Raw genomic sequence first — 25,314 nt, 5'->3', positions numbered from 1 at the left:
TGAGTTCATTGCTGCAGTGTTGAACATACAATTCGCAACTACTCCAAGTATAATTTTGTTTGGGCTGGCTAAGGAACATCATCTAGATGATATAAAGTGTAAATTCATCTTCTATGTAATGTTATTGGCCAGGCGCGAAATTTGCAGGGCGTGGAAGAAAGAGAAAGCACCTAGTTTTCCAGACTGTTTGCAACAGATCATTTATGTAAGTGAGTCTGATATGGCCTGCGACAGCTCAAGTAGAGATAAGATCTGGGCAGCACTAGCTGCATGGCGGAACGGATGAACGTGTTCCAATGATTTTACCTAGGCACTGTTGGGGCTCAGTCTCCAACATAGCGAATGGCAGTCCAGTGAGATACTGTTGGAGTGGATCGAGCAAACAGTGAATACTAGAGCGGATGCGCCTTTCTCTCTCTCCTGGGGGGGGTCAAACATCGGAACCAAAATATAAAAGTTCCAGGAGAAAGGGGGAGGTTACCCACCTAGAATGCCCTTCTTCCTATCTTGGTATATGAGAAATACAAAAAAAAAAAAAAAAGTAAAAGCAGACTTACGCCCTCACTACAAATTTTTCAATATTTTCTATGGGACTGGCAACATGGGCTACCGGCCCAAATTGAATTAGAACTTTACTGGATGAAATATTGGGGGAAAACATGCAGGAATCAACACTGTAAGTCTGATTCCCACGTGTTATTAACTTCCCTCCAGCATCTTGGAAATACTGAAAACCCCGGTAACGGTAGTTCCAGGGACAGGGCACAACACATCCGATTTACTAGGCCACTCTTAATGATGACTCTAGCGGTCTACCAAGGCAGTCATTATAATTTTTGAGGCCCACATAAATTGCTAACTCTTTACAACACAATCGTCACTCAAGGCATTTAATCTTCGAAAGTTCATAAAAATAGCGTGCTTACCTTGCTCCTTAACACAAAAACTGTGTTGATATGGGAAAGGATCCCATGGAAACTTATGTCAATATGTGGTCGAACCAATGAGAAGACGGAGAGCAGGTTACAGTTTCCTGGCATGAGCTGTAAAAACGTTGGGAAGATAAAATTAGCAATTATGTTTCACAAAACACGTATATAGTAAACATATTTTTGCAGCCCAGCACATTGCTTTGTGGTACAGTCATCACTTTATTTATTTGCCAATTATTGGAGAGAGCGAACCAATCTGGGCATCGCAGCACTGTACAACATAGCAAAACCAAGAAATTGACAAATGAAAGAACAAAAATCATTTGTATATAAGAAAGAAAATAAGATACCTGTTATGTACAGTGCAATTTGATGAACAGCAAAAGAGGGCAAATAGTATTTTGGAGCATATTACTCAGTCACATAACAGTCAGGAGCAGAGAATTAATCGTAAGGCTCTCATGTAATTGGGGTGGTCTTGCTACTTGTCTTCACCATCACTCCATTTAATATTCTGTTAATGTGTAAGTTATGTTATACATTTTATTAAGCGCTCAATTACTTATAAGGGGGTCTTGGCGCTGATTACTGGAAGGCACTGTTATACTAAATTGGAGAACCTAGGGAGGAAAATTAAGAAGCCAGGTCTTGAGGGATTTTCTGAATCCCAAAAGACTGGGGGAAACTTTTATGAAGAAGGAAAGTTCATTCCAGGCAATGGTGGTGGTCCACACAAACTGCGTTCACACCAAGTAGCTCACTTGAAGCTGGGAACAATTACTGTTTTAGTAGTGGAGGGTCGCAGGGACCAGGTGGGCTGGTACCAGTCAAAGCTGTTTTGAGGAATAAGAAACTTTGGTCATTCAGGGCCTAAAAGACAAGGCATATGGCTTTGAAGATTGCGCTTTGCTTAATAGGATGCCAATGGAGTTTTCTGAAATGTAAGGCCACCTAGTGATACTTTGGTATTTTCAGGAGGAGCCATGCAGCCACGTTTTGCAGCATCTGCACCCTGTTTAGCACATGCTTATGGGCAGTTAGGTACAGGCCATTGCAGTAGTCCAGTCATGATAGAACGAGGGAGGTAACCGATGTCTTCTGAAGATGGGGTGCAATGAAAGGAAGGATCTTCTTCACAAGTTTTAGAGTGTAGAAAGCGTGGGAAGTGACTGCACTCCCATGATCTGCTAGGGATAGTTTGTTGTTAATTATGATACCAAGATTGCTAGCTTTGTTGAAAGAGAGTGGAAGGGAGCCTATATCCTGAGGCCACCAGGTGGGCACCCAGAAGCAATTGGTTGGTCCCAAAAAGTAGAAAATCCAACTTAGCTGAGTTCAGTTGGAGGCAGTTATCTGCCATCCTGTAGATAACGGCCTGCAAATACTTGTTAAAGTTAAGTCCAGTTTCTATCGAGTCATTGGCTATGGACACCACAATTTGAGTATCGTCGGCATAGGACGAAAGGCTGAAGCCAAATGACTTGATCAGTTGTGCAAGAGGGGTACCATAAATGTTAAAAAGCGTAGGGCTGTGTGATGAGCCCTGCAGAACTCCACATGGGAGCGAAAAGGAGTGAGATACAAATTTTTCCAGTCTGACCATTTGTTCGCAGCACTGCAGAAACAAGCTGAGAAGTTCCCAGGCCATGTTGGGGACCCCGATTTGCTTCAGACGGTTCAGTAGTCTGCCATGATGTACAGTGTCGAAGGCTGCCAACAGGTCCAGAAGTATTAAGGCGGCCTTCCCACCATGATCTAGAGATTTCCTTATTTCCTCGGTTGCTTTATTTAAAGCTGTCTCCGTGCTATGCCCGGAGCACAAATCAAATTGAATTTCATCAATAGGATTGTTGTCCCAAATAAATTTCACTAGCTGACTATTCATGTCTTTCTCAGTAAGCTTTGCCCGTAGAGGGAGACATGATATGGAGTTGTAGTTGTTTGGCTCTGTGGTGTCGAGAGATTGCTTTTTTAGCAAGGGAAGACTCAATACTTTCTTCCAGATGAATAGGAAAATGGTGAAATAGAACATGTGATGGAAAATTCTGGTCAGGATGGTAGCTAATGTCTCTGCGATGGAGGTTGTTATCTTAGGTGGAGAGGGATCCTGATCTTGCCGATATTATTCGTTTTGTGATAGTTTCGGTGGATGGAGGAGAAAAGGATTCAAACTTGGATTCATTGGATATAGCTTTGAGACAATTGTCGGTGGTACAAGACTGGTGTGTAGGAAGGGAGAATGTATTGTAGATGTTAGATACTTTTTGGAGAAAAAAGAAAAAAGTTGGGTAAAGAGTCACAAAAACATTGTTTAGCAATTAAGGAGGATCTAGTAGGTTGTGTTGTGAGCTTGGTCACCGTAAGAAAAGTACCCTGGAGGAGTTAGAAGCTGCTTGTCATAATGAAAAGGAGCTGAATATGCTCTAAAGGGCATAAAGGGCATCTGTAAATCATATATGATGCATGTCAATTATATCACTTCAAAGTATGCATGATGTCAAATATGAAACTGATCATGGAAATCTGTGCTCCTCAAATGATTAAATCTTTTTTTTTAAGTGGGACAAAAAAGGATATTGAGAAGTAAAAATGCATATTTAGTAAGTTTGTCTTTGATTTTGATTAATGCTACTTCAACCAGACTCTGACTACAGAGTACTCTTGTGGTGCAGTGACAAGGAGCAGTAAATTATAAATAAACAGCAAAAGGACTAAACCGTAAAAGCAGTGGGACTTCAGGCAATGAGGGATATTCTACTTCAAGAGAAAGGATCCTGGTAAATGAAGTCTGGTGTCTTAAATATCCCCAACATAAGAAAGTTATATAGGCTTTCCTAACATAGGCTACATGGAGTACCTGAAGAGAAATACATGGTCAACACCTGTTCAAAGATCCATGAGAACCTACACCTAAAGTGGTACTACTTATTTATAAAACAATCCTATAAGAAGGGAGTCCACACAGGAAGTGAGAAACACTAGGGGGCATATTATCAAGCGGCAGCGATAATTATCGCTGGCCGCTCTTAGCGAGAACTTATTTATCGCTGGCAATTATCGCCATGCTATCGCTGTATTAACAACGCATAGCGCTATGGCGATAATTTTCCAGCGATAGCGGTGTTTTCCATGGAACATCGCTGTTTTTGCCAGAATCTAACGTCTGCTAAAATGCGTGGGCCACCCTGTAAATATTGCGATGTACATTTAGAGATGCGAAGCGGGGCATTGGGAAAACGGGTGCTAACGTGCGATAATGCATGTTAGCACCACCTTGTATATAGGGCGATGAAAATATCGCCGCTAAAGCGGTGATACTGCCCTTGTTAATAAGCCACTACATGATTTGACAACATAACCACTACTGTTGGATACTAACATTGAATACTTGTCCACTTACTTGCGTCCTACTTTCAGTGGGAGCAGCCCTGGAGCATCCATCCAATATAATAATAAATAATAATAATTACTATTTGTAAAGCACGAACATATCACCCCTTAAGGGTTTCAAGGCGCTGGGGGACCTCGGGGTGATTAAGAAAGCTATTGCCAAGAGTTACATGATCCTGAGCTTAGCTGCCACCGGTGATCGAACCATGAAGCCCCACGCTCCGGAGTCAGCTGCTCTGGTCGCTGTGCCACACCTCTCCCTGTGCATTATGAGATAATTAAGTGCGCTATTGGACCTTACTATAGGAAAGAGGTGCGGCTTCGCAGCCAGGGTGACTGACTCTGGACGCGGGGGAATCACAGTTTGATCCCTGGCTCCGGTGGCAGGAGTCTGCCCAGCACCATGCGTTCTGGGCAATAGCTCGCTTAATCTTGCCAACGTCCCCCAGCGCCCTTCGGGGTGATTTGGCGCTATACAAGTACTGGATTTAAATTTACATTTTATTATGACAGCCATGTAAAGGACTTTCTCAGAAAGAACCCATAGAAACACGTTATCGAGAAGTGTAGCTTAATGGAACTAACAATACATAGGCCAGCAGAAGCACCACATAGAATTAGCAGAAGCTGCTGCTGCTTGGGAGTGAAGAGACTAAAGAGAGTGGTGTAAGCGATAGGTGTTCTATAAAAGACCCCTTTAGAAGATTGTGGGGGACATGGACGTTTGCCCTCTTTCAGAAAGCCTTAACTAACTCATATGACAGCTACCCTTTCACCACACACTTTAATTTTTGATAACTAAATTATAATACATGTTAACAACATGTTCATAGCAAGGATTGGAGGTCAATATAAAAGCTCCAAATTGGTCGTCTATGATACATGTAACAAAAACAGAGCGACTGAGCCAAGCAAAACTCTGATATGCAGAATTCTAAAGATATCAATTTAATAACGTAGCCATAAACTATAGTTCTCTGCCCCTGAATAACGCAGCAGGACGGGGGGCTAGGAGGTTGGAATGATGGAGCAGAAACGACAGCAAGAGAGGCAGGTACAGCGGCTATCTCTACTGTTGCTGCACTTTTATACTATCGTCAGCTTTCATGCTTTCAGTAATAAGATGACATGTTTTGAGCAACTTAATAAAATAATCAGTGCCCACGCAGTGGCAACATTGTACTGCAAGTAACTCGGATTCCAGCAAAGCAGGTTCCTGATGGGGTGAACTAGTTGATGCAGGGAAAGACACCTTTTGGAAAAGTCCCAGTTCAAAGTGCAAGTTTCTAAGATGCACTAAAGGACATTTTACATATATGAAAGCATATAATAATTGCACACGTTAGAGTTCGAGACAAAAACGCAGTTTCTGTAATGTGTGCTCCTGCAGATGACAATGAGGAAATATAAACAAATTCCTTCAAAGAAATGCTGTGGTTTTTTTTTTTAGGACGAAATACACAAGGCCTTAATTACAGCAGGTGGCACTGGGGGAAATGTTAATCCTTGAGAATGCCCTCTCTCTATGAACAGTATGATATATGCATTTGCTGCAAAAATCAGAAGGTTTCCGTTACCACTGAATTATAATGAACTATAAGCATGTGTAGTGTGCAAATATTATTGCTTGAAATCCAACATTTTATAAGATTAAAAACAGGAACTTTACCTGTGGAAGAACTCGGTATATGGCATTTCCACACTGCGTAACAACAAGGTCTCTATCAAACATGATGTGGAAAGGAAAAGCCTTGCAGAAGGTGTAAGGGCTGATTCGAGATTCCTGGGTCCCATTTTCTTCGAATCTGTCAAGGTCTTCATAACAGTCTTCCTCTTTTGAATCCTTTTCTTCAATTAAAAACTGGATATGGTCACATTCTTCATTTCTTTGCTGAATCATCTACACAAAAGAGGTGATTAAAAGTAAATCTTTGCAACTAGCCCCATCATCGACTAAACACTGCAGACATCCACTAATAACGATTAAGGGCCTTATTACGAGTATGGTGGTCTATAGGACAGCTGTACCCGTGGTGGCGGTCTGACCACCACCACATAGCAGGCTCACCATTGGGGTGGTTGTACATTCACAAGACAGCTGAATCTTATGGGGATCCAGGATCCTGCGATGGTCGTGCAGCGGTCTGGAGCAGGAATACGCTAGCAGTGCTGCTGCCGCACAACTAAGCATATTCTGAGTTGCCCTCTCACTGCACGTTTCAAGGCAGTGAGCCCACCATCAAAAGGGTGGCGGAGAGACAACTAAGAGGGCTGCTCCAGGACCTGGGGGTGCATGCAGTAGGGCACATGCAGTGCCCCTCTGGTATTGCACCCCTGTTCCTGCACAGTGAGGCATGCATGCCACACCGCGCAGGAACGTACTGCAGGCACTGTTACGGCAGCAGGCTTTATGTTAGGGTCTCCCATGATCCTAACAGCCCACCACGGTGAAACCGCTGCAGCCCGGCCCGACCAGGATTAAACTCCTAATCAGGCTGGCAGGAGCACCACGGCTTTGGCGGTCCTCCAAAGGACGGCGCAGTGGCAGCGCCGCTGGAGGACCACCAAAGTTGTAATAAGGCCTTAAGTGTACAATATACTTTAATGAACGTTAACATATGTTTACCTTGATTCTGGCCGTTGCCAGAGTTCCATTTCACAATAAAAAGACAGACATTTGTAGCACCATAATGAAATATAGCTCTTGGAGAGCTGTTATGAAATCAGATCTTTGTCCCAGATCCTCACTTCAGGCCCAGACCAGGACCCTTCTCATCCCCTATCTCTCATCCCCCTCCAGGAGTTTTATTTTTGCACAGTTGCAATATCTGAAGAATGTTATTTGGTCTAGGAGAAAAGCATTGCAAAATTGCAATAAAAGAAGCTTGACTATTTCATATTCATGCATTGTAATGTGGATTGTTTCAAACCTGTATTACTTTAGAAAGATAAAGCAAAATAACATCTATTTGTTGTACAAAAGAAATCAAATAAATGAACATTGAATATTTATGATATCATTTAAACAAGCATTTGCTAAGCCAATATGTCTCGGTCATGAAACCTATTGATTTTGCAATGCTTGGAATGCACCAGCATCTGTGCAGAATATCTGTTAGAAATTGGATAACTGGTTGACCTGGGTATGAGCCCTGATTAAGCAGCAACCACAATCCTAGTCAGGGTAGGAGGCAGGCAAAACCTCAGGTAGCTTGACACACAGCAGTCAAGCTTAACTTTAGAAGCAGTGTGTAAAGTATTTTTGCAACACTTCAAACAGGAAAACAGTGAAAACACTACACAAAAAGATTCTACACCAGGCTAGAAAAATAGTTCTAATAATAATAAATAAAATAAGACCAAAGGGAGCTTTCACTAGGAAAAGAATCGCACAGCTGTGGTTCAAAGGCAATGCGTCGGTCCTAAGATGCAGGAGGCAGTGGAAATGTGAGTCTTTTGCGATGGGTCCACCAAGCAGTAGCGGTGATGCATTGGTTCTTCTCGGGGATGAACTGCTCAGCAGAGAAGATGCATCGGTTACACTCGTAAGCACATTAGACACTCTTCCGAGGGTCCAGGACTGGGGTTGCACAACTTGGCAGGGTAGAATCACAGGTGGCAGAGTCCAGGTGTAGGGGGTGGATGCCTGTTATGTCCCTGCGGATTCAGATGAAGATGCCAGCCAACTAGCCCTTGGAGTCACTCTGGGTTCTGGGATCAAGAGATGCAGGCCCAGTCCTTCTCAATCAGGTAAAATGGCAGCAGGCAGCAGACCAGCATAGGAAAGCAGGAGTCCAGCAGAGGGACTGTCCTTCAGCAGCACAGGAGTCCCTCTTTCTGACAGACTATCCACAGGACCAGAAGTGCACTGAAGTGATGGTGTCTGAGGTCCGTTACTTCTACCCAGTGATGCCTTTGAAGTGGGGGCGACTTCAAAGACATGCCAATAAAGTGCACATATGTCCTCCCTTCCTGCCCTGGCTTCAGACTCACTACAGGGGGGTATGCAGCCCTTTGTGTGTGTACAGAACACAGCCTATTCAGGTGTAAGCGAGACTGTGCCTAGCTCCTCCCTCTCATCCTACCAGAGGTGTCCAATTGAGACACACCTAAGCTCTCATTGTGAGTGGTTGACTTGCAGGAATACAATCAATCAATCAATCAGAGTACTTGTAGAGCCCGCTACTTACCCGTGAGGGTCTCAAGGCGCTGACTGCCAACTATAACCTAGTCATGTGATAAGAGACAGGCTACAGGCACTGAATGGCTAAAGCAAAAAAAGACCAGCTTTATAAAAGTGGCATTTTCAGAATTGCAATTTAAAATCAGACTTCACCATAAGTTTGGATTTTAAATTGTGATTCCAGAGGCACCTGGCTTTAAGGGTTTATCTCTTCCCAATTGGAAGTTACTGTTATAAAATATAATAACGTAATCCCAAAGTTAGATGAGAGATAGGCCTTGCAATAGTGAAAAACGAATTTAAGGTTTTTCACTACCAGGACATGTGAAGATAAAAAGTACATGTCCTGCCATTTAAAAACAGGTCACCCTGCCCTCTGAGTTGCCCAGGGCATACATTAGGAGTGACTTATATGTATAAAAAGTGAAGGTTTTGGCCTAGCAAAAAGTGTCTTTTAACAGTTCGACATGGCAGTGTAATGGCAGACCTGCCAGAAGTTAAAGGGCAACTTAAGTGGGTGGCACAATCAGTGCTGCAGGCCCACTAGTTGCATTTAATTAACAGGCCCTGGGTACACGTGTTCCCCACTCAACTAGGGATCTATGAAATATTCCAATTGGGTATTGTTAGAAATGTGGGTCTCTATTTGGCAATGGTTTGCACCTTTGTCCGTGTAGGGACCATTATTCCTAGTCAGGGAAAGGGGAATACAATTCTAAAATAACCCCTGCTCATCCCCTTGGTAGCTTGGTGGCTTGGCACTAGCCGACAGGCTTATGTCAGTGGCAGTGTGTAAGCATTTGTGCACACATACAGTAATACAGTGAAAAAACTACAAATGGACACCACACCAGTTTTGAGAAATAAGTCATCTTTATCTTCTCCAAACAAGACCAAAACGACAAAAATCCACAATACAGTAATACAAATATGACTTTTAAAAGGTAGAAATAGTTCTGATCATAGAAAATTGTAGATGTGACACTGTCAACACAAAGTACCTTGGATGCGTCAAACCGACAAGCAATAAGTGGTCGCAGAGAAGTGATGCCTCGGTTCCTGACACACAGGGAAGGTGATGCGTTATTTCCTTGTTCCAGGGGAGGTGAGGCAACGGATCCTTACTGCTGCACAGGGGGTGATGCATTGGTTCCTTACCGGAGAGGAGGTGAGGTGTTGGTTTCTTACTGCGTGGCTAGGTGATGCATCTGTTTCTTACTGCATCCCTCAGCGATACGACAGACCTGGTGCCTCGATGTGATGCGTGACGATCTGGGATGATGCGATGCGTGACGATCCAGGATGCGCTGTGATGATTCCAGCCGCGTCCCCTCGATGCGTCGGTTCTTACACTGCAGGGCCTGCTTCAGAGTTGGTGCAGTGATCTAGGTGCTCAAAGATCGGTGCACAGGACTCGCCATATGGTTGACACTTCAGACAGGGGCAGGCCCTGCGTCGATTCTTTGGCTGGGGTGATGCGTCAGAGATTTCTCTCGAACCTCTGCGATGCATCGGAACCAGGTGATGCATCAATTTTCACAAGTCTTTTACAGTTCCGAGCCCCAGAACCAACCTCCAGGGGTCCACAACACTGCCAGACACCTCTTGGCAGGTTAGAACTCCCAGCAAAGGAGTTCAGGAGGGACTGTGGATGAAATGTTGTGTCCCTGAGACTTCAAAACAGGAGGCAAGCTCTACTTCAAGCCCTTGGAGATGTTCCTCAAGCAGAGGTCACTGTACACAGCAACATCCTTGTCCTTTCCATGGCAGAAACAGCCACTTCAGGCCAACCCCAGACAGCACACAGCAAAGGGGCAGTACTTCTCCTCAGTTTCTCCAGCTCTCCTCCTTAGCAAAGGTTCCTCTTGAATCCCAGAAGTAATCTAAAGTTCAGGGGTCTGGGTCCCAATATTTGTAGTCCATTCATCTTTGTTCTATGGTGGCAGAGAGGCTCTGTGCTCAGTCAAAACCAGTTCTGTCTTCTCTGGCCCAGCTTCCAGGCAGGAGGTGGAGACAGCATTGTGTAAGGCAGACCAGGCTTTATTCAGGTGCAAGGAAATCTCCTCCCCCTACTCAAAATGCAGCCCGGTTCTATTCAGCCCAGCCCTGACTCTTCAGGAAAGCCAGGACACACATCAACCCTGCCACCCCCAGTGGCTGTCTGAGAGAATGCACATCCCCAGCCTCTGTTACTTCAAAGCCAGACAGTCAATCCACAAACCAGTAGAGGCACACAAGATGGCTAAGCAAGAAAATACCCACTTTCTAAAAGTGGTATTTTCAAGCACGCAATATAAAAATCATCATTCCTACAAGATCCATTTTTATATTCTGAGTTCAGGCATACTAAATCAATCTTTCTATCTTGTTACAATGGGAAGTTATATTTATAAGATGTTATAAATAAACACCCATTCTATCCTATGGGACAGATAGTCTTTCAATAATGAAAAACGAAATACACTGTATTTCAGTATCAGGACATGTCACACACTTCAGTACATGTCCTAACTTTCAAATACACTTCACCCTGCCAATGTGGCTACCTTGGGCCTGCTGTCGGTGTGCCTTACCGTTAAGAAAAGGGAAAGTTAGGGCCTGGCAAGTGGGTGCATTTGCCAGGTCAACATGGCAGTACCAAACTGCGTACAGACACTGCATTGACAAGTCTGAGTAACATTTACATGTGGCTCATGTGGGTGGCATAATCAGTGTTGAAGGCCCACTAGCAGCATTTCATTTACAGGCCATGGGCACACAGAGTGCGCTGTACTAGGGTCTTACCAGTAAATCAAATTTGCCAATCATGGAATCACCAATCCATAAATACAATTTACAGGGACAGCATATGCACTTTAGCACTGATCAGCAGTGGTAAAGTGCTGAATGTCATAAAAAAACATAAACAGAAGGCCAAAAAGCAAAAAGTCTTGGGATAAAACCACTGGAAAAGCCAGGTCTAACAATGGTGAAACAATAATACCATGTTTAGGGGAGAGAGAAAAATCACTTTAGCACTGGGCAGCAGCGGTATAGTGCACAGAGTTCTGGTACCAGCAAAAACAAGGTCAGAAAAGTGAAGGAGAAACGCAAAGGTTTGGGGGGAAGACCCCCCTAAGGTTGTCAGGTCTAACAACATCTTTGAAAAGGTTTTTTTTTTTTTTAAATAAACCAATGCCATTTGAAAATGCCAATCCATGTATGCTTGTGCATGCACAGGAAGCCATCATGGAATTATTTAATGAACTTTAAGGAGGCCACCAGCTGACACAAAAAATGACAAAGGACAAGGGAGGTAAGCGGATTTGGGAAAGGGGGTTTAAAGAGAGGGGATGTGAATGAAGTAGGAGCACCGAGAGAGACAGAAAGAAAGGAAAGACAGAGAGAAAATAGTCTCTCAAATGACTGCAGTTCAAGGTCAGACACCAGCAGTGGAAAAGAACATAATTCAAACTAAACAACGCAAGAATAGAAGGCACCATGGCCAGACAAACACAATAACAGAGAGGAAAGCCACCATTGAAACAAAACAGGAAAGTAAGAGAGACAAAAAAGCAGCCACTCATGACCAAGGGGCTGACTCAAAGTCCTGCAAGTAAATGTAATGTATTGGAAAAAATGTCTTATTTAGAGTTTGGCAGACAGGATATTCCATCAAAACGTGATGAATATCCCATCTGCCACATCACAATTGCCATCGGCTATAATGCACTTGTAATATGGCAGACAGGACATACTCCACATTTGTGATAGAGTATGTTGTACGCAAAACTCTAAATAAGACAACAGGTCTCCGTTTTGAAGAGACCTGAAAGGATCATTGGATACTGCATAGGGAAGAAACATTATTTGACCTACTGGACAAGTGGTGTCAACTACATTCAGAATTTTCACATATCTAAATATTTGCTTGGATGGAGAAGACACAATCCAGTGGAAGCAGTGCCCTACACGAGCCAACTCAACACTCTGAACAAAAGGCTACTGAACAAATTGCTATTAACAGCAAGGATACGAAAGCCTAATCATAACCCCTGTATCTGTACATAGAGTCATAAGCCCCTTCTGCATGTGATAGTGACCAACTGTTCATCATTTTATCATTCTGGCAGACGGGATATGTCTCTGTGTCTCCTGATAAGTGCTCAACAAAGATTTTGTATGCTGCTCACCACTAGAGATGAAACCTACACCCAAAAGGCATTCACTTTTTAACTTGGGAGGCAACCACCCCTGTGGCCAGGCCTTGAAACTACTAATGATGTTGCCACCTGTTTATAGTAGTTGGGTGCATGTCATTTTACCTGAACCCCACTGGGAAGACTGCTTCCTGGCTCTCTCTGGTAAATCAGTTTTGTGCATCATGATTGGGAACACTTGATTCTCCCTGATTGCATGTGCTGAGCATGGATGTGGTTGAGGTAGGGTACCCTTAGTTGTGGACCAGCTGGACGTATCTGGATGTATCCAGTCCCTAATGTTGTAGGATGTTTGTGGTTTCGTTTTTGTCAGGGCTGCTACCTCCCCTTCTTCCTACATGTACTCCTGCATTACTCCTTTTATTCCTCCTTCTTGTAAAATGCTTTGTAAATCCAAGTCAAGCTGCAATCATCATCCAAGAGAAAGGAAGTATGTTTTTCTGAATTGCACAAGCACTAAACCAGTTTCAGTGGTTGAGACTGTGGCCTAAAGAGAGCTATATGGGAATGTCGACTGTGGCCAAAGGCAAGGCCAAGGCAGCACACGTATATAAAAGAAATGGGCTACCTGCCTTCCACCCAGATCCAGTGTTCTATAGGTCCTGATGAGATAGGATCCCAGCACCTGCACCTGACTGGCCAGATTGCTCTATCAAAGCCCCTTACAAAAAAACAAAGCTATATTGTCAACTCCCCTATGGCTCATTGGCACGGTGTTATGACAGATCTGGAAAAAAGAACTTGTCCAACATTGACATCCCACTAAATGTTAGGGGTTACTTTGAATTTAAGTAAGCAGTTTGATTTGGGCCTACTACTCCAGGCCAGGATATAAGATACCCCTGCAGCAAATCTCTGAACCAACACATTCCTATCTACAAATGTAACTGGAAGTAACATCACAAAACATATGCGAAATGGATACGCTACTGTAAAAGTTAGGAACAGGAATTTTGTTTTTTATAGTAGTGAAATGAACTTGAATAAACATCCATATCTATTGGGCACATGCCTATATAATTACTAAAAAGGAACACATTGCTAACATAACAGCGCTTTGAAGCAGTTAGTGAGGAAATGGTAAATTAATACTTTTCCAGGTATGAAATAACAATAAAATGAATCCCTTCTCTCAGAAAATAAAAAAATATAAAAATTTGAATTATCTGAAACCCAGATTATTGTTAAAAAAACTGATAAGTTCTGCAGCATACAAATAGGTGACAGCTTATCTGTACTGTTCTTTATTCGCCATAATTAGGCCAGAAATGGAGCTTCTGGTTGGCTAGGATATTCACCTAAGCCAGACAGAACCCACCACTCTTGTCAAGGTAAGGGAGTTACACACACAAGATAGCCCCTGCTCACCCCCTTGGTAGCTTGGCAGAGCAGCAAGCTTATCCAAGAGGCAATGTGTAAATCGCTCGGGCAATACAGACACAAACACCAGTGACACACAAGTCACACCACAAAAGAGACTCCACACTAGGTTTGATAAATAATATCCTTTGTATTACACATAAAAACACATTAGACCACAATCACATAAATCACTTCTTCAACCAGGCAATTGTCATAACATCACACGTAGTGCATAAAGTAAATACTTATAAGTGTACCTGTCATGGAACATCATGATAAACAACATCCTACACCATCACTGTACATTTTATGAAGCTCCTGAAAGAGTATTCGTTATCCTGTCAGAATAGCCATAACAACAATATACCTCTCCTCATCAGAGCATGAAAATAAAGCATCTTGAGAAAAGGGGGGTGAGTAAAGGGTTACCCAGCAATCACTTTGTCGTTAAAATCTAGTATTTGGTCATTTGATACAAGTAAGAGCGGTGCACACAAGGGAGGAATGCTCACCTTACATTCACAAAACCAAAATGAATGCAACTCATTGCGAATGCACGACGGGAATTTAAAAATGTGCATCGGGTTCATGTAATGCCTGGGTTCTCCACTGTTGTTGCTCCTTGCAGTGCTGTGACTATACGTCATGCTTTAGTTGAGCACATGAATAAGGAGCCCTGGTGAAGTCGGTATAATGACAAACATGTGTTGGCTATTGTGATGCTAGATGGAAAAAGCTGATTGAAATAATAAAGCAACTTGTGGGGAATAAGACAGAAAGAACAAAATACTATTTGAAGACTTATTCTTTATTGAAATCTGTTGTATAAATTGTTTTGCGTGTGACATTTGGGTTTATCTAGATGAAAATGAAGCCGTTTAAGGACTAAAATGACATATATACCAACATTAAGGCATAAAATGCTGTTAGTAGTGAAGAGAATACAAACATAGGAATCACCATAAAGAGTAGGGACCAACACTCCTGGGCTGGAGTCTCTGTTGAGGTCTTACCCCATCTGTGGAGCCAAATACATTGCTCCCTAAGGTAGGTGCCACTCAAGAAGTGGGAAATGCACTGAAACATCAAGCCAGGAGGCTTTGTTCCCCCCCTCCAGCAGAGAAAACCTCAAGAGCAGCTGCATGAAATCGCGTGGTGCAGCTGCTGTGAAGAATATGCCTCCAGCAGCACAGCGAGGAGCACTACATCCCCATGCAGAGACTGCTCGGTCCGATTCAGGTAATCTTCAACATGAAATAGGGCGCAATCTCAATTCTCTGCGTTGAGGCACCTCGGTTTCAGAGCTGGGAATGTCAAAGTGTCACCACTGGGGTTTCACTGCGCAGTGGTGGCCTGCGATGGGGGACGGCTTCACATCCCATCCGGTCTACTCCTTGTGGGGAAAGTAAAACTGGCTTGGCTGCCATGCAGTCACATGACAGGGGCGATCCAGGATCTCCTTGGCAACACTGAGGTCCTGGCTCGCTGGTTACTTTCAGTGTGGTGACGCCACTGTGCAGGTGGATGATTGGGACTTGCGAGGTCTGATCCTGGCCTCCGACTGTGAGGACGCAGCAGGGAATCCCTTCAGGGTCGTTGGTGGTGCACCTGGTTATCAAGCAGTGCTCCAATGAGGCAGATGGCAATCGGGTGCACAGTGCAGAGTTGGACTTGGGACTCTGCTTCAGGCATGTTGCTGTCCAGGAGGGCCAATCATCTACCGCTGTACCACATGTGCACTTGGACAGTGAGGAGCCCGGAAAGTATGTAAACACACATGGGGGCACCGCCGAGTTTGTGGCCATACAGGGCACATCACGCATTGATTAAAGGGAAACGGCAGAGAGCAGCAGACACACTGATTGCTTGCACAAGGCACAGTAAGAGCTCATTGGGCTCTGTTCTCAGGCAAAGGAGTGAGGCACAAGTTTTAGGTAACCACCAGGAGCAGTTCACATTGCTTACCTGGTGCGAGACTCCTGTGAGAGCACTGGTTCCTGCAAGTTAAGGAAAGCAGGCCAGCACACAGTGTCCTTGCAGCAAAGAGACAGTCCTTCATGCAGGTCAGCATAACAAAGCAAAGTCCAAGAGGCAGTTTCTCTTGACAGCATAACAGTTGCTTCTGGTCAGGTGCAGTCTGTAGAGCCAACAGCCTCTGGTTACAAATCCACACAGTGTCTAAAATCATGGGGTCACAGCCCCTGTACTTATACGCACAAAGTATTTTTTCTTGCGGCACTTCAAACAAATTTTAAAGGGGAGTGTACAAAACCCCAATTTAATCCCCAGGTCCAGACACACTACATGTGGGTGGAGACAGCATTGTGAAAGGCAGGCTTAGCCCTATCCAGGTGCGGGTGACAACTCCTCCCACCACTCTAAATGCAGACCAGGTCTATTCAGCCTGGCTGAGAGTCACCCAGGAAAGTCAGGGCACACCTCAACTCCCCCTTGTGACTGTCTAGAGTGAATGCACATCTCCTGCTCCTGCCAATCTAAACCAGAAGTTGAATACATAACTAGGATGGGAACAAAGAGTCATAAGCGTGCAGGAACGTATACTTCTAAAAGTGGCAATTCTAACATAGTAATAACAAATCTACTTTTACCAATAAGCTGGATTTATCACCACTATTCCAAATATAACAAAGAAGGTCACACTACCCCTTTCATATCAGAAATCGCCACTGAAACACATATCGGGGAATTCCCACTGCAAACCTATAAGAGGAGAAGACCTAACAGCAGTGAGAAACCAAATAGGTTGCTTGTCACTACTAGGACATGCCACACAATAGAGGCACCTGTCCTACCTTTTACCTACACAGCACCCTGCCCATGGGGTTACCTAGGCCTACATTAGGGGTGACCTATATGTATTAAAACAGCAGTTTCAGACTTGGCAAACACTTTAAATGCCACATTACTGTGGCAGTAAACTTCGCACGCAGGCCGTCCAGTGGCGGAGGCCTGAGACAGGTTTGAAAGGCTACTTCTGTGGGTGGTGGAAGCAGCGCTGCAGGCCCACTAGTAGCATTTAATTTACAGTCCCTGGGTATATGAGATACCACTGTACAAGGGACTTACAGGTAAAGTAAATTTGCCTACCGGATGTAGACCAATTTTAGCACATACACTTTAGCACTGATCAGCAGTGGTAAGGTGCCCAGAGCCATAAAACCAACACAAACATGTCAGAACAAATACAGGAGAAAGGGAAAATGTTCTGGGATAACCCTGCAAAAAGTGCCAGGTCCAACAGATCAATACAGAGAAAGAGATAAAAACATAGTACACATGATTCAATTTAAAAGAAAATATACAAATCCATGTAATACCTGAATTTATATAAATTAAAGATTAAAATTAATCTTATGAATAAATGAAAAATTAAAGTAGAATTGATGGGCCTAAAAAAATCACCAAGCTTTAAATTGGGACTAAAGTGCAGTAAGTACTAATTAGCAAATGACAGCTTGTCACAAGCGCTGTTACAGTTTAATTGAGAGCTAGATATAATTAACTGCAGCCAAACAAATATGAATTGATGATACCGATTGTTCATAAAACATAGCTTGCCTACAATATCTAACATTTGCCTCCCCAGAAAGCAGAATAATAAATGCTCCTTAATCTGGGTATACAATTATCAGAACAACAGTAAATATAATGTGTTCTCAGATGACAATGAATCACATGGACACATTCTCAAGCTGGTAGAATATAGAACTGGCTCTGGGGAAGCCACCATAAAATGTAATATATTCAATCTCAACCTAGTGAGTAGAACTCTATGACGGTTGTTAGAGACCTTGCGCACAAAGCTAGAAAACGTGCCTTTGGCATGTATTTGCAAAATGCAAAAGGGCCTCTGGATTATTAAACAATTATGGGACACCCACACTATGGCAAATTCTTTTTTTATATAAGCTAGCCATGGGATCTTCATTGTGTTATTAAATTTAATGCAATCCGTTACGGTATGTACGGTTAACACCGGTTTCCAGCTTAGTCCAAATGCACAACGAAAGGATGACGGGATGGAGTCTAATATAGTCTGATATTTAGTCAAATCCTAATTCTGCATGGTAAATATATATTGCAGTACTCTCAGAGACTGCCAGGAGTCTTCCGAGAAACCCTTTCAATAGTAAGGTAATCCTGGATTCCCATAGCCCAGAGTCATTGGTTACAGTCAGTAGTCATTTCACTTTATATACCTCCACCAACTCTTTAAGGGGTTTAAGTGCTAATTGTGAAGCAAACTTAGAGTGCCTCCTCACCTCTCACAAGATTTGCTGTCTTAATGCATCCCAGAGGATTCCAGTAGAGGTTTCACTGAAGCAATCAATCAATCAGGATTTATGGAACACTGCTATTCACCCACAAGAGTATCCAGATGCTAGAGCCATTCTGCTCGGGTGGACTCAGTTGAACACCCAGATCTTGAGCCCTTTTCTGAATTCCAGAAGAGAGGGTAAGGCTCAGAGGTGGGGGGGGAGGCTGTTCCAAGACTTTGTGCTGAGGCGAGGGAAGGAGTGTCCTAAACTGTCGCTTCAGCAGATGCAGGGTGTGAGCACGGGAGAGGGAGGCAGGTGTCAGAAGGATTGAAGAAAGCTCCGGTGGTGGTTGATGTAGCTGGTCCTTGGTTGTGCAAGGCTTTGAAGGAATGGGTCAGCAACTTGAATTGGCATCTTTTGTGGACAGTGGGCCAATGGATTTTCTTGATGTGCTGGTCTATGTGGGTCCATCCAGGAAGATCGAGGATGAGTCTGGCCCCCATGTTCTGTATGGTCTGCAGGCTTCTACAAGGTTGTTGATGATTCCTGCTTAGAGTGCATTGACATAGTCTAATCGTCTAGTGATGAAGGCTTGAGTGATGGTACGTCTGGTGCTGACTGGGAGACATTTGAAGAATTTACGGAACATATGAAGAGTGAGGAAGCAAGCGGAGGAGACTGCGTTGATCTGTTTTTTCATGGTGAGTTTGCTGCCCAGGATGATGCCAAGGTTCCGGGCGTGGTCTGTAGAAGTGGATGGGCATTGTAGTTCCATAGGCCACCTGGAGCCGTTCCAAGGGGAGGTGTTGTTCCCGAAGATGAGTACTTCTGTTTGGTCTGTGTTGAGTTTGAGGCAGTTGTTCTGCATCCAGTCGGTGACGCTGGTCATGCACTGGCAGAAGTTGGCCTTCGTAGTGGTTGGTTCTTGAGATAGAGAAAAGATGCGTTTTGAATTGTTGGCATAGGTAATCATTTTCAGTCCATGGGTTCTGAAGATGTTGTCTAGGGCGGTCATGCAGGAGTTGAACAGCGTAGGGCTGTTCAACACTGTTAGGGCTGAATCGAATCCCCAAATATGGAAAAGTTGAAATAGTCAAGTTTTTAGAATTATTTACTATGTAGTAAGTATTTTTATTCCTTTTTGGGACTTCAACTAATATGTAGGTCTTTGAGTGGTTCAACAATAACTCTCAATCTGTCATGAAAATTGTGTAAATTGGTTTTGTAATTTCTGTAGCCTAAGTGGCGTCCTAGCTATAAGCACTGAATTATAAGGGTATAGCAAAGCAGACTTTGGGCATGTGTTTCTGTCACCCAAGCCAGTGGGTGACTTTATTAAGAAGGTGGTCTTGTCTTCCACCTGTTCTGATCTAATAAGAGGAATGCCTTTTAAAAGGAAGGTGTATGGCATAGCTTCAGTAAAGTTGGGGTTATGAGTAGACAGTTAATTCCTAGTCAGCAGAGGCAACTGGAACAGAGGGACATTGATTATGGATTAGGATTGATGTCGATACTTCTTTCTTTGGTTCAATGGCCTGATGGCCTGTGCTTGCATTTAGTCCCACAAAAAGTGTTTCAATGTCACCCAAACATATTGAGACAGAATCTATAAAAGCCATCTACATCTTTTTAATTATGCCAACATGCAGAGAATGGAAGGTGGGGTTCATTGTGGCCCTTCTCTCCTCTGACTTGACACCTATGAAGAGTCTGGGTCTAGGGAGAGCATTGCCCATGTTTCTCATTCTCATGTGATGCACCTTGAGCTCCCTATTTATACATGGCTAGGGGCGTTGTATACAATGAGTCACAGCTTAACTTCAAACCAGAGTCAGAGCAAGAGGGTTCTTTTCCTCTAATAATATTGAAGCATTATAGGTGCAGAGGTCATCCCTTTTTGCACTGTCCAGCAGTTTACCCACAATAGGATTAATAGGGAGCAGCATGCTCTCAGGGTTAGATTTACAGCCAGATTAACGGCCAGTAAGCCCTTGTATTGTACCTTTGGCATTGCTTATCTGCTCCGCAACAACATCATTTTCATAGTCACTTACCCTCATTGCATTAGGTTAAAAAACTGGAGATGGAACTAGACATAAGGCATTCCATGCCAGGTATAGTGTGGCTTCCTTTTCCCCATTCCACCAGCAAGTTTATACAACAGGTTCACTGACAGAATATCGGTACCTAAAATATCCCATACCACAATATCAAGGTCTAGAAAGCAATATATTTATAATGGTAAGTACAAAAATATTGAGAAAAAAATATCAATGTCATAAATATAGTTGTCCAAAATATTATGTTATATATATCTATATATAAAGTGGAATAATAAATATTGAATATATTAAAATTTGTTTAAAAAAAAAATTAATATACATACTAACAAATATAACAAAAAACTTAATTTAAAAAAGCTAAACACACATATATATAATAATTTATATATATATTTATATATATCGTCACATCAAGGTTGCCCAAATGAGGATGCCACACACACCGGGGTTACTGCACTCGACGCCGCAGGCAGCCGTGGATTAAGTGAACTGCCTCTCCCTTTCAATCGCCAAACGCGTTTCGGGCTCCCATCAGCCCTTGGTCACTGGCAGAAAAAGTGCAGGAAGCGGAATGCTGGAAATTACTTTATTTAAATATCCGGTCCCGCCCATGTGGGCGCAAGGTATTCTGGATAAGGTAGTCCGTTGTAATACCCCTGGACTCTCATTCCTCTAACCAAGTGGTTGCCGCTGCTGCACCTCTTAAAATAAATGTTCCGTGTCAGGTGAAAAGTTTTGGCAACACCCCTTCCAACCGCTACAATGACACTGCGGCTCAGGCCCCCGATGTCCTGGCAGCACCTGTAATGACAAGTGCCTAGGGTCCGCTACACGCGTCAGGGCATCCTCGCGGCCGGGCATGGCCGCAAAACATCGTCGCATCAAGGTTGCCCAAATGAGGATGCCACACACACCGGGGTTACTGCACTCGACGCCGCAGGCAGCCGTGGATTGAGTGAACTGCCTCTCCCTTTCAATCGCCAAACGCGTTTCAGGCTCCCATCAGCCCTTGGTCACTGGCAGAAAAAGTGCAGGAAGCGGAATGCTGGAAATTACTTTATTTAAATATCCGGTCCCGCCCATGTGGGCGCAAGGTATTCTGGATAAGGTAGTCCGTTGTAATACCCCTGGACTCTCATTCCTCTAACCAAGTGGTTGCCGCTGCTGCACCTCTTAAAATAAATGTTCCGTGTCAGGTGAAAAGTTTTGGCAACACCCCTTCCAACCGCTACAATGACACTGCGGCTCAGGCCCCCGATGTCCTGGCAGCACCTGTAATGACAAGTGCCTAGGGTCCGCTACACGCGTCGGGGCATCCTCGCGGCCGGGCATGGCCGCAAAACATCGTCACATCAAGGTTGCCCAAATGAGGATGCCACACACACCGGGGTTACTGCACTCGACGCCGCAGGCAGCCGTGGATTGAGTGAACTGCCTCTCCCTTTCAATCGCCAAACGCGTTTCGGGCTCCCATCAGCCCTTGGTCACTGGCAGAAAAAGTGCAGGAAGCGGAATGCTGGAAATTACTTTATTTAAATATCCGGTCCCGCCCATGTGGGCGCAAGGTATTCTGGATAAGGTAGTCCGTTGTAATACCCCTGGACTCTCATTCCTCTAACCAAGTGGTTGCCGCTGCTGCACCTCTTAAAATAAATGTTCTGTGTCAGGTGAAAAGTTTTGGCAACACCCCTTCCAACCGCTACAATGACACTGTGGCTCAGGCCCCCGATGTCCTGGCAGCACCTGTAATGACAAGTGCCTAGGGTCCGCTACACGCGTCGGGGCATCCTCGCGGCCGGGCATGGCCGCAAAACATCGTCACATCAAGGTTGCCCAAATGAGGATGCCACACACACCGGGGTTACTGCACTCGACGCCGCAGGCAGCCGTGGATTGAGTGAACTGCCTCTCCCTTTCAATCGCCAAACGCGTTTCGGGCTCCCATCAGCCCTTGGTCACTGGCAGAAAAAGTGCAGGAAGCGGAATGCTGGAAATTACTTTATTTAAATATCCGGTCCCGCCCATGTGGGCGCAAGGTATTCTGGATAAGGTAGTCCGTTGTAATACCCCTGGACTCTCATTCCTCTATCCAAGTGGTTGCCGCTGCTGCACCTCTTAAAATAAATGTTCCGTGTCAGGTGAAAAGTTTTGGCAACACCCCTTCCAACCGCTACAATGACACTGCGGCTCAGGCCCCCGATGTCCTGGCAGCACCTGTAATGACAAGTGCCTAGGGTCCGCTACACGCGTCGGGGCATCCTCGCGGCCGGGCATGGCCGCAAAACATCGTCACATCAAGGTTGCCCAAATGAGGATGCCACACACACCGGGGTTACTGCACTCGACGCCGCAGGCAGCCGTGGATTGAGTGAACTGCCTCTCCCTTTCAATCGCCAAACGCGTTTCGGGCTCCCATCAGCCCTTGGTCACTGGCAGAAAAAGTGCAGGAAGCGGAATGCTGGAAATTACTTTATTTAAATATCCGGTCCCGCCCATGTGGGCGCAAGGTATTCCGGATAAGGTAGTCCGTTGTAATACCCCTGGACTCTCATTCCTCTAACCAAGTGGTTGCCGCTGCTGCACCTCTTAAAATAAATGTTCCGTGTCAGGTGAAAAGTTTTGGCAACACCCCTTCCAACCGCTACAATGACACTGCGGCTTAGGCCCCCGATGTCCTGGCAGCACCTGTAATGACAAGTGCCTAGGGTCCGCTACACGCGTCGGGGCATCCTCGCGGCCGGGCATGGCCGCAAAACATCGTCACATCAAGGTTGCCCAATATATATATATATATATATTTATATATATATATATATATATATATATATATATATATATGTATTAAAACAATTAATAAACTATTAATTGCAATTTATTTTATAATTTTAAAATTATATAAAACTTTGACAAGTTAATATATATATATACATATACTAATAACATAAAATCTATTAAAAATATATTATTATTTTAATATTAAGCTATTTAAAAACCTTTAAACTTAAATTTCCCACTCCAGTCAGTGCAACAGTAGGGAAAGTGTTGGATAGCGGAGAGGTACAAATTACTATTCCCACTCCAATGAGTGCAATAGTAGTGAAAGTGTTGAATAGCGGAGGAGTAAAAATTACTATTACCACTGCAGTGAGTGCAACAGTAGGGAAAGTCTTGAAATGAAATGAAATGAAATGAAATGAAACGTAGACTTTTAAAGCGCGATTGCTGCCCTGAGGCGTCCAAGCGCTGATTAGAGAGTGGAGCCACTTGTCAGAGGCGATCAGCTATGGGGTTAGTTATGAGCGTTAAAGAGAAAGGTCTTTAATTGCTTACGGAAGGAGGGCAGATCAGGGTTGGACCTAAGTTGAAGGGGAAGGAAGTTCCACAGTTTGGCGGCATTATAGGAGAACATCCTGCCACCAGCTCTCGTTCTCTTGATTCTTGGAACTGTGGCTAAGAAGGCCTGGCTAGAGCGAAGGTGTTTTCTAGGGTGGTACTGTGTGATTAGTTGGCGACTAATTGCCGGTCCTTTGTGCCAAAAGGCTTGATGGGATATGCACATTGCCTTAAAGGCAATTCTTTACCGGACCGGGAGCCAATGCAGGCTAATCAGCCCAGGTTTGGCTGACAGTCTGCGTGACAACTGGAGCAATGTGCGAGCCGCGCAGTTTTGGACAATCTGCAACTTGTGCAGTGTGTAGTCGGGCGCACCGAGATACAGGATGTTGCTAAAGTCCAGCCGAGACTGGATCAGGCCTTGGACGGCAACTTGTTTGACCTCCATAGCTAGAAGTGGGATTACTTTTTTCAGCGTCCGAAGGAGGCCAAAACACGTTGCGGAAAGCTTCGTGGCCTGGGTGTTAAAGGTTAAGGCTTTGTCCAGCCATACCCCCAAGCTTTTTATGTTGTCCTTGGGTACAGGGGGAGTGCCTAGGCATGGAGGCCAGAGGGAGTCAAAATGCGTTAGAACAGCGGGGCTCAGGAGCATCAGCTCAGTTTTATCCCCAGTAAGCTTAAGGGAGGATGTCGTCATCCAGCTTTTTACTTTCTCCAAGTATTTCATTAACCCCATTTGTGCTGATTGGCCGCCCTCCTGTGACAGGTAGACCACTAGCTGAGTGTCGCCCGTGTATGAAATGATCCTAATACCAAACGGACGGACGACCTCAGCCAATGGTCTCATATAGATGTTAAATAACGCAGGGCTTAAGGAGGAGCCCTGCGGTACCCCGCAGCTCAGAGGTTTTCTGGAGGAGACCGTATCTCCCTCAAAGATCTGAAAGACCAGTTGCTCAGAAAGGGTTTAAGCCAATGTATTGCCCTACCTGAGATTCCAACATCGGAGAGGCGGCGCAGCAGCATATCGTGACTAACCGTGTCAAATGCTGCGCTCAAATCGAGGAGGACCACTGCCACTGATCCCCCTCGATCTAAAATCCTTCTGGTTTCCTCTGTGACTTCTAATAAGGCAGTCTCCGTCCCATGTCTAGGTCGAAAGCCCGTTTGGGTGGCATCCAGCAACTGGTTATTCTCGAGAAAGTCCATCAGATGTATATTGATGTGCTTCTCAAGAATTTTGCTCACCCAGGGAAGCAGGGAGATGGGGCGGTAGCTGCTAAAGTCGTCAGGTTCCAGAGTTGGTTTCTTCAGCAGTACACGTGCCATAGCCTGCTTCCAGGGGGGCGGGACAATGCAGGAGGTGATAGAGGCATTGAGGAGGTTCATGATAGTGGGGAGGACGGCCTGAATTACCGAGATCATTGCCTCTGGTGGAGCTGGATCGCATGGTGACCCTGATTTTACTTGCCGAGCTAGAGATTCCAGGGATTCCTGTTCCAACAACGGAAAGTATTCCAAAGTTGCAGGGGGTTGAGGGGGAGCTTCCACCGGACTTGACCACGCCTGAGC

The 25,314-nt window shown here is 44.5% G+C and overlaps 1 protein-coding gene across 1 annotated transcript in view; it reads right to left on the bottom strand.

Moving 5' to 3' along the window:
- GUCY1B1 (guanylate cyclase 1 soluble subunit beta 1) overlaps positions 1-25,314 on the bottom strand; it is a 417,276-nt gene that overhangs the window by 187,937 nt on the left and 204,025 nt on the right. The window contains exons 6-7 of the mRNA XM_078676976.1: positions 5,992-6,222; positions 927-1,043 (exon numbers count right to left, since the gene is read on the bottom strand). Of these exons, the coding sequence (XP_078533102.1) occupies positions 927-1,043; positions 5,992-6,222 (348 nt within the window). The remainder of the gene's footprint in view (positions 1-926; positions 1,044-5,991; positions 6,223-25,314) is intronic.

The sequence above is a fragment of the Lissotriton helveticus genome, chromosome 2_1, assembly GCF_964261635.1.
Source record: "Lissotriton helveticus chromosome 2_1, aLisHel1.1, whole genome shotgun sequence".
NCBI classification, from domain to species: domain Eukaryota; kingdom Metazoa; phylum Chordata; class Amphibia; order Caudata; family Salamandridae; genus Lissotriton; species Lissotriton helveticus.
The sequence above is the reverse complement of the archived record's forward strand: the minus strand, read 5'-3'. Positions and strand labels throughout refer to the sequence as shown.